Raw genomic sequence first — 16,556 nt, 5'->3', positions numbered from 1 at the left:
TGGTAATGACTTAGTGTCAATGATTAGTTAAGAATGGAAAGTCTTAGTGTCAATGATTACTTTGAGAATGGTAATGTCATAGTGTCAATGATTACATTGAGAATGTTATGTCAATTTTTAGATTAAGAATGCTAATTTTTTAGTGTCAATGATTACATTGAGAATGGTAATGACTTAGTGTCAATGATTAGATTTAGAATGGTAATGTCTTAGTGTCAATGATTAGATTGAGAATGCTAATTTTTTAGTGTCAATGATTACATTGAGAATGGTAATGACTTAGTGTCAATGATTACATTGAGAATGGTAATGTCTTAGTGTCAATGATTACATTGAGAATGGTAATGTCTTAGTGTCAATGGTAATGTCTTAGTGTCAATGATTAGATTGAGAATGGAAATGTCTTAGTGTCATTGATTACATTGAGAATGTTATGTCAATGATTAGATTGAGAATGGTAATGTCTTAGTGTCAATGATTAGATTGAGAATGGTAATGTCTTAGTGTCAATGATTAGATTGAGAATGCTAATTTTTTAGTGTCAATGATTACATTGAGAATGGTAATGACTTAGTGTCAATGATTACATTGAGAATGGTAATGTCTTAGTGTCAATGATTACATTGAGAATGGTAATGTCTTAGTGTCAATGGTAATGTCTTAGTGTCAATGATTAGATTGAGAATGGAAATGTCTTAGTGTCATTGATTACATTGAGAATGTTATGTCAATGATTAGATTGAGAATGGTAATGTCTTAGTGTCAATGATTAGATTGAGAATGGTAATGTCTTAGTGTCAATGATTAGATTGAGAATGGAAACATCTTAACCTCATTGATTAGATTGAGAATGGTAATGACCTAGTGTCAATGATTAGATTAAGAATGGAAGGTCTTAGTGTCAATGATTACTTTGAGAATGGTAATGTCATAGTGTCAATGATTACATTTAGAATGTTATGTCAATTTTCAGATTAAGAATGCTAATTTTTTAGTGTCAATGATTACACTGAGAATGGTAATGACTTAGTGTCAATGATTAGATTGAGAATGGTAATGTCTTAGTGTCAATGATTACATTGAGAATGCTAATTTTTTAGTGTCAATGATTACATTGAGAATGGTAATGACTTAGTGTTAATGATTAGATTGAGAATGGTAATGTCTTAGTGTCAATGATTACATTGAGAATGGTAATGTCTTAGTGTCAATGATTACATTGAGAATGGTAATGTCTTAGTGTCATTGATTACATTGAGAATGTTATGTCAATGATTAGATTGAGAATGGTAATGTCTTAGTGTCAATGATTAGATTGATAATGGAAACATCTTAACCTCATTGATTAGATTGAGAATGGTAATGACTTAGTGTCAATGATTAGTTAAGAATGGAAAGTCTTAGTGTCAATGATTACTTTGAGAATGGTAATGTCATAGTGTCAATGATTACATTGAGAATGTTATGTCAATTTTTAGATTAAGAATGCTAATTTTTTAGTGTCAATGATTACATTGAGAATGGTAATGACTTAGTGTCAATGATTAGATTTAGAATGGTAATGTCTTAGTGTCAATGATTACATTGAGAATGGTAATGTCTTAGTGTCAATGGTAATGTCTTAGTGTCAATGATTAGATTGAGAATGGTAATGTCTTAGTGTCAATGATTAGATTGAGAATGCTAATTTTTTAGTGTCAATGATTACATTGAGAATGGTAATGACTTAGTGTCAATGATTACATTGAGAATGGTAATGTCTTAGTGTCAATGATTACATTGAGAATGGTAATGTCTTAGTGTCAATGGTAATGTCTTAGTGTCAATGATTAGATTGAGAATGGAAATGTCTTAGTGTCATTGATTACATTGAGAATGTTATGTCAATGATTAGATTGAGAATGGTAATGTCTTAGTGTCAATGATTAGATTGAGAATGGTAATGTCTTAGTGTCAATGATTAGATTGAGAATGCTAATTTTTTAGTGTCAATGATTACATTGAGAATGGTAATGACTTAGTGTCAATGATTACATTGAGAATGGTAATGTCTTAGTGTCAATGATTACATTGAGAATGGTAATGTCTTAGTGTCAATGGTAATGTCTTAGTGTCAATGATTAGATTGAGAATGGAAATGTCTTAGTGTCATTGATTACATTGAGAATGTTATGTCAATGATTAGATTGAGAATGGTAATGTCTTAGTGTCAATGATTAGATTGAGAATGGTAATGTCTTAGTGTCAATGATTAGATTGAGAATGGAAACATCTTAACCTCATTGATTAGATTGAGAATGGTAATGACCTAGTGTCAATGATTAGATTAAGAATGGAAGGTCTTAGTGTCAATGATTACTTTGAGAATGGTAATGTCATAGTGTCAATGATTACATTTAGAATGTTATGTCAATTTTCAGATTAAGAATGCTAATTTTTTAGTGTCAATGATTACACTGAGAATGGTAATGACTTAGTGTCAATGATTAGATTGAGAATGGTAATGTCTTAGTGTCAATGATTACATTGAGAATGCTAATTTTTTAGTGTCAATGATTACATTGAGAATGGTAATGACTTAGTGTTAATGATTAGATTGAGAATGGTAATGTCTTAGTGTCAATGATTACATTGAGAATGGTAATGTCTTAGTGTCAATGGTAATGTCTTAGTGTCAATGATTAGATTGAGAATGGAAATGTCTTAGTGTCATTGATTACATTGAGAATGTTATGTCAATGATTAGATTGAGAATGGTAATGTCTTAGTGTCAATGATTAGATTGAGAATGGTAATGTCTTAGTGTCAATGATTAGATTGAGAATGGAAACATCTTAACCTCATTGATTAGATTGAGAATGGTAATGACCTAGTGTCAATGATTAGATTAAGAATGGAAGGTCTTAGTGTCAATGATTACTTTGAGAATGGTAATGTCATAGTGTCAATGATTACATTTAGAATGTTATGTCAATTTTCAGATTAAGAATGCTAATTTTTTAGTTTCAATGATTACACTGAGAATGGTAATGACTTAGTGTCAATGATTAGATTGAGAATGGTAATGTCTTAGTGTCAATGATTACATTGAGAATGGTAATGTCTTAGTGTCAATGATTACATTGAGAATGGTAATGTCTTAGTGTCAATGATTAGATTGGGAATGGTAATGCCTAAGTGTCAATGGTAATGTCTTAGTGTCAATGATTAGATTGGGAATGGTAATGACTTAGTGTCAATGATTAGATTGCGAATGGTAATGTCTTAGTGTCAATGATTAGATTGAGAATGGTAATGTCTTAGTGTCAATGATTACATTGAGAATGGTAATGTTTTAGTGTTGATGATTAGATTGAGAATGGTAATGTCTTACTGTTGATGATTACATTGAGAATGGTAATGTCTTAGTGTCGATGATTACATTGAGAATGGTAATATCTTAGTGTCAATGATTAGATTGAGAATGGTAATGTCTTAGTGTCAATGATTACATTGAGAATGGTAATGTCTTAGTGTCATTGATTACATTGAGAATGTTATGTTAATGATTAGATTGAGAATGGTAATGTCTTAGTGTCAATGATTAGATTAAGAATGGTAATGACTTAGTGTCAATGGTAATGTCTTAGTGTCAATGATTAGATTGAGAATGGTAATGACTTAGTGTCAATGATTAGATTAAGAATGGAAGGTCTTAGTGTCAATGATTAGATTGGGAATGGTAATGACTTAGTGTCAATTATTAGATTGAGAATGGTTATGTCTTAGTGTCAATGATTACATTGAGAATGGTTATGTCTAATTTTTTAGTGTCAATGATTAGATTGAGAATGGAAATGCCTTAGTGTCAATGATTAGATTGAGAATGGTAATGTCTTAGTGTCAATGATTAGATTGAGAATGGTAATGACTTAGTGTCAATGATAAGATTAAGAATTGTTATGTTTAAGTGTCAATGATGACTGACTAAGTTTTGGAGGATGTCAGGAGGAGCATACCAGTTTACAGCAACTTCTATTAGTGACCATAAAAAGAGCAATGAAAAAAGGGCCTTAAAAGTTATTCAATTACAATCTTAGAAGCCCAACTACAAAGTACTGTTAAGTAGTAAACTCACTTTAATTTTTATAATAATACTTTGAAAAAGTTTTCTCTATTAAATCAATTATTTTATAAGAGTTAAACATACATTTTCTATGAAGAAAATATGGTTACAGGAGGCGAATCACAATATAATCATCTGTAGTGTAAACAAAATGTTACTTCGTTACCAAAGATGTGTTAATTTCACACAAAAATAAGCACAATGTCATTGTATTCACAAGAATTCATTCAATCTCGTTTTCACTATGCATGAAGATAAACATATTCACATTTTCTAAAGACTCTGGCGTTCAAAATTTTGCACAATGTCATTTTATTTGTACACGAAGGTAGCTGCAAAGTCTTGAGAAAAAAAAAGACTATATCTAAATCATTAAATTAAGCTTGGTCTAAGACTACCTTGTTTCTCATTATATCTTTTATACTTTGCTAATCTACTTATAAGTCATTAAGCTGCTTGGCTTTGTAGCACTGGCAAAGATATATATATTGTAACGTTTCTCACTACCCAGATTCTCTGCAAACTGTACCACACGACACAACCAATTCAAAGAACTTGACAACTCAGGGCTGAGTAACAGTTTAATATCAAATATAGACATTACGATTAGGATTTTATAACATTAGCCAATTGCGATTGAACTTGGTCCGTGAACGAATAAAAAATTACGGTTGGGGTTCGATGCTTAGTGCAGAATCTTATTAGGGGGTTGCAGCACTAAAAAGGTTGAGAACCGCTGGCCTATCTCAAGAGTTGCCCTGGCTGTAAACGTCATTGTCTAGGGGGGTTGGGTAACTGGAAAGCGACTCTAAGCCTTAGTTAGCTTCTTGACGACAGAAACATCTTATTGTAAAAGTGTAGCATGAACATACAGGGCTAAATTTAACTATGTGGAGGCCCCCCCGGGGTAGAAATTTTGTAGAGCCCCGTACACTTTTTCAAAATCATAAATTAAAAAATCCACTTATTAATAATAAAACTATATGCCATGTTTTGGAAGAAAGAAACAAAGTAGGCCTGCTTGTAAATTTTTTATACTTTATAGACTCTTAAACGAAATTTTTATTGTATTTTTTTAGTTAAACAAAGAAGGTACATTTAATTTATCTTTGAGTTTGTGGAGGGTAAGGTCCTGGTTTGACGCACTGCCGTAGAGATTCGAAACTGCATTTCTAAGTTGTAAGCATGATACAAGCATACACATACACTTCTTTCTTGTCAATCGTAAAATTTGATTTGACTAGTAATTTTCCTATTATGAGAAAAATATTACGTTGTACACGCCACGGGAAAGAGATTATGAAGCTCAGAAATGTAGAAAAACGTTTGGCACGTGGGGATCCCCCCCCCAGACAACTCTGAGTGAGATTAAGGCGCTCCCCCTTAACAAATTATCTGATCAGTTGAGTGGCAAAAGTAACATTTCATTAATGCAAAATGTTGAGAAACACATTGACATAAGCGCTCGCGCGCTATTCGACACATAGGGCTGCAAGCTTTCTCCACAGCTACTTTCTGTAACGGACTTAGGTTAGTTCTTTGAGAGCTAATTTATGCCCAAACTGTAGTTCTCTACAAGCGTACAAGTATTATAAAGTAGCCTACACTCAACGAAGGAGTAGAAAATTAGTATTTATTTACTGCAAACAATATAATATATAATATAATATATTACATAAGGGTATCATGACACATCATAGCATTACCCCAAATATTCAGTACGCACACATAGCAAGAATAATAATATAACATCTCCTTACTCTATGCATAATAACCGAAAAACAATCACCAACACCCTACTCAGACAAGGTCAGCTTTCTGACTAGACGGACCACAGGAAACCTTATTGTTCCCTCCCCCTCCCCCCCCCTGAAAAACCCCGTGCTATAATAACCGAAAAACAATCACCAACACCCTACTCAGACAAGGTCAGCTTTCTGACTAGACGGACCACAGGAAACCTTATTGTTCCCCCCCCCCCTGAAAAACCCCGTGCTAAAAACAATCTACAACTCAACTAATAAAATAAACAAACACACACACACAATTTCACTTTTTACACACCCCTCTCTTGACAATATACAATTGGGGCATTTAAATAGCCCCTCAAAGAACTAACCTAAGTCCGTTACACTTTCCTCTTGAATCGGTGTGACACCATGATTAAACGTTGACGGCATGTTTTTGCGCTCCTCTTTTCGGCTTTCGTGTTAAGGATGACTTAAGTAAACATGTTTCGTCTTGTCTAATTGTCACAGTCTTAGTTGACATTGCATGATCTAAAGTTCACGTCATGTTAAGAGTTTAAAAGACACGTGGAATTCCTGATGTAGAAAACAGGAAGTAGAATGAATAAAGTTGACTTTGAGTTCAGTCAAGTCAAGTCAGTAAGGTTTTGCTCCCGGTCCAGGAAGGTTGGACGTTGCTTCCTGGACTGGTGTATATATATGTATATAGGATGAAAGTCGATGGACTAATGATTGTTGATTAATAATATTTGAGAGTTGATTTCATTATGTGCTTATTGAATATTAAGGTATTATTCGTATTTCAACGGATATCTATAGTTGAAGCTCCAGTGTCACTAGTAGTAATTGTTCTTATTGTTACCCGCTGAGATGCGGACGTGATTGATACATTTGATACCGCTGCTATGCGGATAGGATTGTTTATTATTTCTTGACTTGTAGCACTAACAAGGAGTGCAGTGCATTATTATTGTAGTAAAATAAACTTCATGTTTGTCTGCTGAAACGAGCTTCAGTTAGTTTATAATATTTATATAATATTCGTCTTGTCACGTGTCTAGAGTACTCCAGGAAGCAAGAACTCAGCATTACACATTGACACTAATGATATATCTCACAAATGTCAATCGACGTTCAGTCGCCTCTTTCCGTAGACGGCGAATGCCTGTGCTGGAAAATATTTCTCTATTTATTGGTAGCATTATCTCGGTATGTTATTCAAATGATCCTTCTCAGCCGTCACTGCTCAGTCTTTTTTCAAGGTGGCGTTGGGACAATGATTGTTTTGAGTAGGTGGATTTCATCTCCAAGCTAATTGATTTGTTTGTTCTAATTGGCCGTGCTTTTTGAAAGATGGCTCCTGCTTTCCAATCCGTGATAACACTGCCTAAATTCGGGTGTAACAAATCAATAATTTAGCTTACAGTTTTATTGTTCAATTTTAAGAAACAAAACAAACCCACAATAGTTGTTTGTTTTTAGGGAGAGATTTCGTTTTCCTGGGGGGGTGGGGGGGGGGTGACGCCACTGAATCTAGCCATGCATGTTAATTAATAATATAAACTTTAGCCTACTAAGTAGTTGGTTATCCTGGCTGATACCACACTCTAATTTTTAGTACCCATTAGAGTTTGGTGGACTTAGAGGTATCATAAATATTCTGAATCTCAAAGCCCTTGTCTTTACCAGGTTCAGAAGTCATGTGTTGTAACCTTCAGCCATTAAATCACCTAATTAAAGATGTAGTGAAAGAAGTGTATACTAAAAAAAAAATGTATATGGGTTAAATACATTTTGTCGCATCATAACCTCAAAATGAATTTTTAAAATTTTTATTTTTTTTCGACCACATTTTTCACCTGCGGTCACATCATTATTTTTCTTTTTTTTTTATGAAAATTAAACATATTGAAAATTTTTGCAGCCTATCACCTATGATATACTATCAATAAACTACATGTGAAAAATTATTAGTCTAAATTATACAGAACTAAAGATTTTGAGATTCTTGTGGACAACATGCACCTAAAAATACATTTTGAGAAAAACGCATTTAAAGTTTTTAAAATGATATAAAATATTTATTGCAACCATAAAAATGAAAAAAAAAAGGGGAATATTTACATAATATAACATAATAGATAATAAAAAAACTATTCATTAAAATGGCCTGATTGATAGGTTGGACCTTCGAGAACCTCTGCCCGGTGCTCATGCTCAATTCTTCGTTTTTTCAATTTTTTTCTCCTGGACACTTATGTGATTGATCTTCTTTTTCTAACAACAAGCTGTAGTTTGACATTTTGCTTTTTCTCACTAGAAGAAATGTTCTTTAGTGTCCAGGGAACGCCTAATATGTCAAAAACTGATGCCAACAGGCTAAAACAGCAAGGTATGTCGCCGTCCTTAGTTTTTAATGTTGCGAATTCTGTTTTGGGGCATCTTTGCCAAATGAGGGAATGAAAAGATTCATTGGCGTTTTGTGTTCCCATTCTTGAACATGTTTTTAACAGATCTGTGTCTGTTATAGGAAATAACAGTTTTCCTATTTCTGGTGTGATGGTCTGATTATGTTTTTTGTATGGCTGTTTTAGTGCCTCTGATCTCTTAAAGTGTGACACCAAGATGTAGTGCCATCAGGACACAACCTGTGGTTATGATCTAGGTCTGAGCTCATCATATGAAAAAATGAGCCCATAACAGCCAGCTTCATTTTTTTGAATGTCAGGAGCATTTTGGCGCAGAACTTTGGAATAGTTATTTGTAATTTTTTCAATTTTTGGCTTTGTAAGCCTATAATTTAGTTCTTTTTTGTTAGACATTTTTAAATTGTTCAAAGTATTAAACATTCTTTTTGAGATGTGGTTAATGCAGTCCTCTTTTAAGATTTCTACATCATATCCTGAGCTGGTAATGGCAGATGAATGTGATTTACTATCACCATCACACAGCATCATGCCATAAACAAGTTTTCTGATGCCACAGAGTGAGAACAAATTTTGGATGCTGCTGCGGCCTCCATTGCATTTGCTGAGCCACTGAAGTTTTTTTGACACATATGCTTAGAGGCATCAAAATTTAGTTCTGCAGAGTTTGACTCACAAACACAGCAATAATTTGATAGGACTTCGGTGTCGATGACGAGTCCAGTATCAAAATCAATAACTGCCAATTCCTGAATGAGATGAGTGGCCCCTTTTATGCCAAGTCCCATCAAAAGAAACTGTAATAACAGGACAGCCTGTTGAACTTATTCTATCATCTGTAGTCAGAGGTTGTGATATGTTTCTTCCATGCACAACAGCAGATGCCCTAATCATACATTCTTCACCAGCTTCAATTATAGCAGTGTTGACTATGTTAGCTAGATTGTTATAAGTATTTCTGTGCATGCAGGGCATACTCATAAGTCCACAAAACCTATCAAATTTAGAATTCGAGATTCCAGATTCTTTTAATGCAGCGACAGCACGGACATTAATATCCAGATGAACATTATTACTTTTTTTTGAGGTCCAGTCAGGCCACAAATATGTTTCACAATTTAGGCATTTGATTTTAATCAAATGAGCCATGCCTTTTGATTGTGTGATGCACATGGTTAATTTTTTGTCGAAGCAATGTGGATAGCACAACAAGGAGACCATTGTGGTCAATTCCATTGAATTCATCATGACGTATATGAAATCTTCAGGCAGCCTCTTATTGGTGTTATCAGCGTTAGTAATTGCAGTTAGAATTATTTTTCGTTCAGCTGCACTTGCAGGCTGCGTTGTTGCTGCTTCAGATCCAGCTGTATCCAAAACAGAGCTGCAAACAAATAAAAAAAAATTAGAGGTTCTTTAAAAAAAAATTCAATAGTATGAAAGTACACGTCACATCTATTTATGTACAACATAAAGATTATTTTAAATTTTATAATGCATTTTAGGAATCATATATTGTATTCATCAAAAGTAAAAAATGTAAAGTGACATGTTACATGTAGATCTATATATCATGGTTCATACAACTTTTGTGAAAATGAATTCCAGACATTTATGTTTTCCAGACTTACTAACAGTAAAAAGGATGGCTACCTGAGCATGCCATATGTGCTCTGGACTGCTGTATTCGTGATCTTGGGTTCAAACCCTGCCAATAACTAACCCCTGTCGTACTGTGGGAGGTTTGGACTAGGGTGTAATAATAATTTTCAATTATTAAGGAACATACGGTACAAGGGGGAAAAAAAGTCACTAATCTTGTAGCACTTAGACTTGGGAAATTTAATAGGCCCTATATAGTTCAATAGGCCTAACTTAGTTGTAAAATCTTATTCTTAATCTCATAACTAGTCCAACAGTTTTATAATTTTTATATAGATATTTAGTGGCGTAAACATTAGACACTAGTTAAAAAGTAAAGACTTATTTAGACTAGCCTAGGTTAGAGGGCCTACCTCTAGTAGGCCTATAATTCTATTGGAGGAGATAATTTTAAATAAAGATCTAGAGATAGATTAACTGTATTGAACTTGAAATTTAATTTGTAGTAGTGGCTTACTTATGTCTAATTCACAATAGGCCTATGCCTATGTGAATACTGACTTGTTTTTTTTAACGGGGTAAAAATTGATAATATTGATCTAAATCTATTTCATAACCATACTAGATTATAATTATAGATCTATATGCTAAGTATGCTAGATCTAGTATTCTAAGTCTTTTTAGTTTTTGAGTTTAGACTCAAGATCTATATTCTACATTGAATAGATTTGGGGGAAAAAAAAAAGGGGGGGGGGGGGTAATCGTGCATAGATCGAGACTAAATCTAGTTGCAGACCTAGTAATCTAAGTCATTCTTGTGCTCTAGTCTTTTATCTTTTAGTTTAGACTAAGATCTAGATCTATATTCTATGTTGACTAGATATAATATAACTTGTTTTCTTTATTTAAATGGGGAGGGGGGGGGGGAAATCGCGCGTAGATCGAGACTAAATTAGGTACTAAATCTAGTAGTAGACCTAGATCTAGTAATCTAATTTGCGCATAGATGAAGACTAAATCTAATTCTAGACCTAGTAATGGAAGTCATTCTAAAGGCCTAGTCTTTTAGTTTAGACTCAAGTGCGCATAGACAGCTGCCAAATAATTAACCTAAAAAACTAGGGGCCTTCGATGGGAAGTTTTACCGATCTTATAGGCATATTCTATGTTGACTAGATATATTATAATATAATTTGTTTTCTTTATTTAATGTGTGTGGGGGGGGGGGGGGGGGGGGGTAATCACACATAGATCGAGGCTAACATTAGGCTAGTAGAAAACCTTGATCTATTAAGAAGTGGCGCATAGATCAAGACTAAATCTAGTAATCTAGTCTAGTAGAATTTAGTAGATCTAGTAGACCTAGAACAGATATAGATCTAGTAATAAAAGTCGCGCATAGTCATAGATCGAGACTAAATCTAGTAGTAGACCTAGATCTAGTAAACTATCTAAGTCGCGAATAGATCGAGACTTTTAAATCTAGTAGTAGACCTAGATCTAGTAAGTCATTCTTGTTGCCAAATATTTTTGGTTTAGACTCAAGATCTAGATCTAGACTCTCTCTATATATTCTATATTGACGTCATTGACGAGATATATTTGTTTTCTTTATTTAAAAAAAGGGGGGGGGGAGTTTCGCCCATGCATAAATAAATCTAGGCCAAAACCTTCCCGACCTTTGGTAGCCTAACTGAAATTTGATCGACCATCTAGATAATATAGAATAACATCTTCTAATCATCATCTTTTTTGAAGTAACGTCTGTATTATATAAGATAAGATAACAGCAGTCATAATAAACTAGTTACTAGTCTAGGACTAGATCTATTACTAAATCTGATTTAAGTCTACAGTACACCGTCTAGAAATTGGCTGGCATTTCACCGACATGCCGTGGATTGCGCATGCTTTCACAATAGATAGATCTAGTAGGCCTATTAATGGAAGCCTCTATGCTAAGACTGAAATCTGAATTTTGAAATTCCAGACTTTTTCCAGACCGCGTACGAACCTTGATATATGTATTAGATCTTAAAAAAAAAAAAAGACCAAGTTGAAGTCCTACAACTACATGATAATCTAGATTTAGAATCTAGATTCTAGATCTAGATGTCTAGATCTAGTGACAATCTAGTCAATCTAGAATATCTAGTCATTCTAGTTCTAATGTGATCTATGTCCCTAATCTATACTAGATCTAAAAAAGGATAGATCTCTATGTTTGCAATCACTTTCATGATATTTATTTAATGTCTAGATCTATATATAGATGTGATTCATTGATATGATAAACACGTTGCGTTTGTCGAATTCAAAGATTGATGAAGCAAAGTGATTATCTCATTATTTTATGTGTAAGCACACGCTGGTCTAGTAAATAAAAAACTCTAGATTTAGACTTACCTTTGTAATTATGCATTTGTCTTTGAAGCATGTCTTCCTCTGGGCTTACAGTAACGTTTTTTCTTTCCAAACATATAACCTTTTGTTGGCGTTTCTGAGTTTGAATAATGAATCGAGGCTTTCAAATGTTTACAGAAGAAGAACCGGTTCACGTCATGTGCGCATGCGTGTAAATTTTGTTGTCATAGTTACCAATGTAGCTTTGATAGTGCGCATGCGTAAATATGGCTTGGTGAGTGTGTATATGAGGATATAGGGAAAAAAAAGAGGTAGTGACGTATTTTGAAAGTTTATATTTATAGAATGAGAAACCATGCACATAATCGGAACTAGAAAAGTAGACCTTTGTATCGATACCATCTGTTAGGGATAAGAGCGTACATTAGCTTATCAACTTTAGCTTACAAAATGTTGATTTTTAACCAAAACATCAAAATTTTGCTTATACATCTACTTTTAAAATACAAAATTGATGTATAAAGCGCAGTTTTTTTAGTATTCTGATAGGGAATTCGTTTTCTAGACATTTTAAACTATTAAAATCAATTAATTTTAAAATATCGATATTTTTGACCTAGATCAATGTTTTCTCACTGTGCATCCCCCTTAAATACACAGAAGTCCGATTTTAAAGATCCATCCCCCCAAAAAAAGCACAAGCCGATTTCAAATAGCCACTACAAATAACAAACAGGTCGATTCAAAACAGAAACTACGAATAATGTTCATATATGAAAAATGCACAAGTCTATTCAATCAGCCACCCCCAAAAGAGTAGAAGTTGATTCTAAATAACCACAAAAAAAAAAAAAACCAACATAACAGTCATTACAAAAATGTCGATTCCGAAAAAGCAATCACAAAAAAAAAAAATGGATTACAAACAACAATTAATTTAAGAAATTTCTTGATTCGAAGACAAGCCTTATTAAGTCCTTAATTAAGATCATTCGGGAAATACCAAAAATAAAATACAAAAGCTTTAAAGCAAGCCTGCAGATTATCACCATAGGTTGTTCCAAGATTTCGAATCTGTCAACAACTGTTCTTACTAAGCATCTAGGAGGTAAAAAGAACCTGTGCAAGAAATTTCTTTTTAATAGGTGCGACAATGTAAGAGATTTCTTGGTTTTTGAAGACAAGCTTTATAATTTCCTTATTAAGTTGATTGGGAAATATCAAAAATAAAATACATAGCTTTCATAGCAAGCCTACGGTTTTTCGAAAATGGTGGTCCTAACGTTTTGATTCTTTCGAAACCCGTTCTTAGTAAGCATCTAGGAGTTAAAAGAAACCTGTGTACGAAATTTCACGTAAATAGAAGCGACAGTTTAAGAGATATCTTGATTTTCAAAGACAAGTCTTATAATCTCCTAATATTTATTTATAGTTGATTTGGGAAATACCAATAATAAAATACAAATCTTTGATAGCAAGCCTGTGGTTTTTCACAAATTGTGGTCCCAACGTTTTGATTCTATCGAAACCCGTTCTTAGTAAGCATCTAGGAGGTAAAAGGAACCTGTGTACTAAATCTTACTTGAATAGAAGCGACAGTTTAAGAGATATCTTGATTTTCGGAGACAAGCCTTATAATTTCCTTATTAAGTTGTTTTGGAAATACCAATAATAAAATACAAAGCTTTGATAGCAAGCCTGTGGTTTTTCGCAAATTGTGGTCCCAACGTTTTTATTCTATCGAAACCCGTTCTTAGTAAGCATCTAGGAGGTAAAAGAAACCTGTGTACGAAATTTCAAATAAATAGAAGCGACAGTTTAAGAGATATCTTGATTTTCAAAGACAAGTCTTATAATCTCCTAATATTTATTTATAGTTGATTTGGGAAATACCAATAATAAAATACAAAGCTTTGATAGCAAGCCTGTGTTTTTTCGCAAATTGTGGTCCCAACGTTTTGATTCTATCGAAACCCGTTCTTAGTAAGCATCTAGGAGGTAAAAGGAACCTGTGTACTAAATTTCACTTGAATAGAAGCGACAGTTTAAGAGATATCTTGATTTTCGGAGACAAGCCTTATAATTTCCTTATTAAGTTGATTTGGGAAATACCAATAATAAAATACAAAGCTTTGATAGCAAGCCTGTGGTTTATGCAAATTGTGGTCCCAACGTTTTGATTCTATCGAAACCCGTTCTTAGTAAGCATCTAGGAGGTAAAAGGAACCTGTGTACTAGATTTCACTTGAATAGAAGCGACAGTTTAAGAGATATCTTGATTTTCAAAGACAAGTCTTATAATCTCCTAATATTTATTTATATTTGATTTGGGAAATACCAATAATAAAATACAAAGCTTTGATAGCAAGCCTGTGGTTTTTCGCAAATTGTGGTCCCAACGTTTTGATTCTATCGAAACCCGTTCTTAGTAAGCCTCTAGGAGGTAAAAGGAACCTGTGTACTAGATTTCACTTGAATAGAAGCGACAGTTTAAGAGATATCTTGATTTTCAAAGACAAGTCTTATAATCTCCTAATATTTATTTATAGTTGATTTGGGAAATACCAATAATAAAATACAAAGCTTTGATAGCAAGCCTGTGGTTTTTCGCAAATTGTGGTCCCAACGTTTTGATTCTATCGAAACCCGTTCTTAGTAAGCATCTAGGAGGTAAAAGGAACCTGTGTACTAAATCTCACTTGAATAGAAGCGACAGTTTAAGAGATATCTTGATTTTCAGAGACAAGCCTTATAATTTCCTTATTAAATTGATTTGGGAAATACCAATAATAAAATACAAAGCTTTGATAACAAGCCTATGGTTTTTCGCAAATTGTGGTCCCAACGTTTTTATTCTATCAAAACCCGTTCTTAGTAAGCATCTAGGAGGTAAAAGAAACCTGTGTACTAAATTTCACTTGAATAGAAGCGACAGTTTAAGAGATATCTTGATTTTCGGAGACAAGCCTTATAATTTCCTTATTAAGTTGTTTTGGAAATACCAATAATAAAATACAAATCTTTGATAGCAAGCCTGTGGTTTTTCGCAAATTGTGGTCCCAACGTTTTGATTCTATCGAAACCCGTTCTTAGTAAGCATCTAGGAGGTAAAAGGAACCTGTGTACTAGATTTCACTTGAATAGAAGCGACAGTTTAAGAGAGATCTTGATTTTCGGAGACAAGCCTTATAATTTCCTTATTTTAAGTTGATTTGGGAAATACCAATAATAAAATACAAAGCTTTGATAGCAAGCCTATGGTTTTTCGCAAATTGTGGTCCCAAAGTTTTTATTCTATCGAAACCCGTTCTTAGTAAGCATCTAGGAGGTAAAAAGGAACCTGTGTACTAGATTTCACTTGAATAGAAGTGACAGTTTAAGAGATATCTTGATTTTCGGAGACAAGCCTTATAATTTCCTTATTAAGTTGATTTGGGAAATACCAATAATAAAATACAAAGCTTTGATAGCAAGCCTGTGGTTTTTCGCAAATTGTGGTCCCAACGTTTTTATTCTATCGAAACCCGTTCTTAGTAAGCATCTAGGAGGTAAAAGGAACCTGTGTACTAGATTTCACTTGAATAGAAGCGACAGTTTAAGAGATATCTTGATTTTCAAAGACAAGTCTTATAATCTCCTAATATTTATTTATATTTGATTTGGGAAATACCAATAATAAAATACAAAGCTTTGATAGCAAGCCTGTGGTTTTTCGCAAATTGTGGTCCCAACGTTTTGATTCTATCGAAACCCGTTCTTAGTAAGCCTCTAGGAGGTAAAAGGAACCTGTGTACTAGATTTCACTTGAATAGAAGCGACAGTTTAAGAGATATCTTGATTTTCAAAGACAAGTCTTATAATCTCCTAATATTTATTTATAGTTGATTTGGGAAATACCAATAATAAAATACAAAGCTTTGATATCAAGCCTGTGGTTTTTCGCAAATTGTGGTCCCAACGTTTTGATTCTATCGAAACCCGTTCTTAGTAAGCATCTAGGAGGTAAAAGGAACCTGTGTACTAAATCTCACTTGAATAGAAGCGACAGTTTAAGAGATATCTTGATTTTCAGAGACAAGCCTTATAATTTCCTTATTAAATTGATTTGGGAAATACCAATAATAAAATACAAAGCTTTGATAACAAGCCTGTGGTTTTTCGCAAATTGTGGTCCCAACGTTTTTATTCTATCAAAACCCGTTCTTAGTAAGCATCTAGGAGGTAAAAGAAACCTGTGTACTAAATTTCACTTGAATAGAAGCGACAGTTTAAGAGATATCTTGATTTTCGGAGACAAGCCTTATAATTTCC

The 16,556-nt window shown here is 33.5% G+C and overlaps 1 protein-coding gene across 2 annotated transcripts; it reads right to left on the bottom strand.

The window, feature by feature from the left end:
- Window positions 1-7,418: 7,418 nt before the first annotated feature.
- On the bottom strand, window positions 7,419-12,419 carry LOC129924069 (uncharacterized). Of its 2 annotated transcripts, none has more exons than XR_008775983.1 (2): window positions 12,288-12,419; window positions 7,419-9,663 (listed from the first exon to the last, which is right to left on the bottom strand). XR_008775983.1 is itself a non-coding variant. In XM_056017835.1 (2 exons), exons 1-2 carry the CDS (start codon window positions 9,938-9,940, stop codon window positions 9,012-9,014), a joined length of 660 nt encoding a protein of 219 aa, XP_055873810.1. In that variant the 5' UTR covers window positions 9,941-10,535; the 3' UTR covers window positions 7,795-9,011. The 2 variants fall into 2 exon arrangements, 1 of the variants encoding a protein (XP_055873810.1); XM_056017835.1 differs by lacking the exon at window positions 12,288-12,419 and adding an exon at window positions 9,933-10,535 and having other exon boundaries at window positions 7,795-9,663.
- Window positions 12,420-16,556: the final 4,137 nt, after the last annotated feature.

Source organism: Biomphalaria glabrata, chromosome 18, assembly GCF_947242115.1.
Source record: "Biomphalaria glabrata chromosome 18, xgBioGlab47.1, whole genome shotgun sequence".
Taxonomy (NCBI): Eukaryota; Metazoa; Mollusca; class Gastropoda; family Planorbidae; genus Biomphalaria; species Biomphalaria glabrata.
Note: the sequence above shows the minus strand (reverse complement) of the source record. Positions and strands in the feature narration are given on the sequence as shown.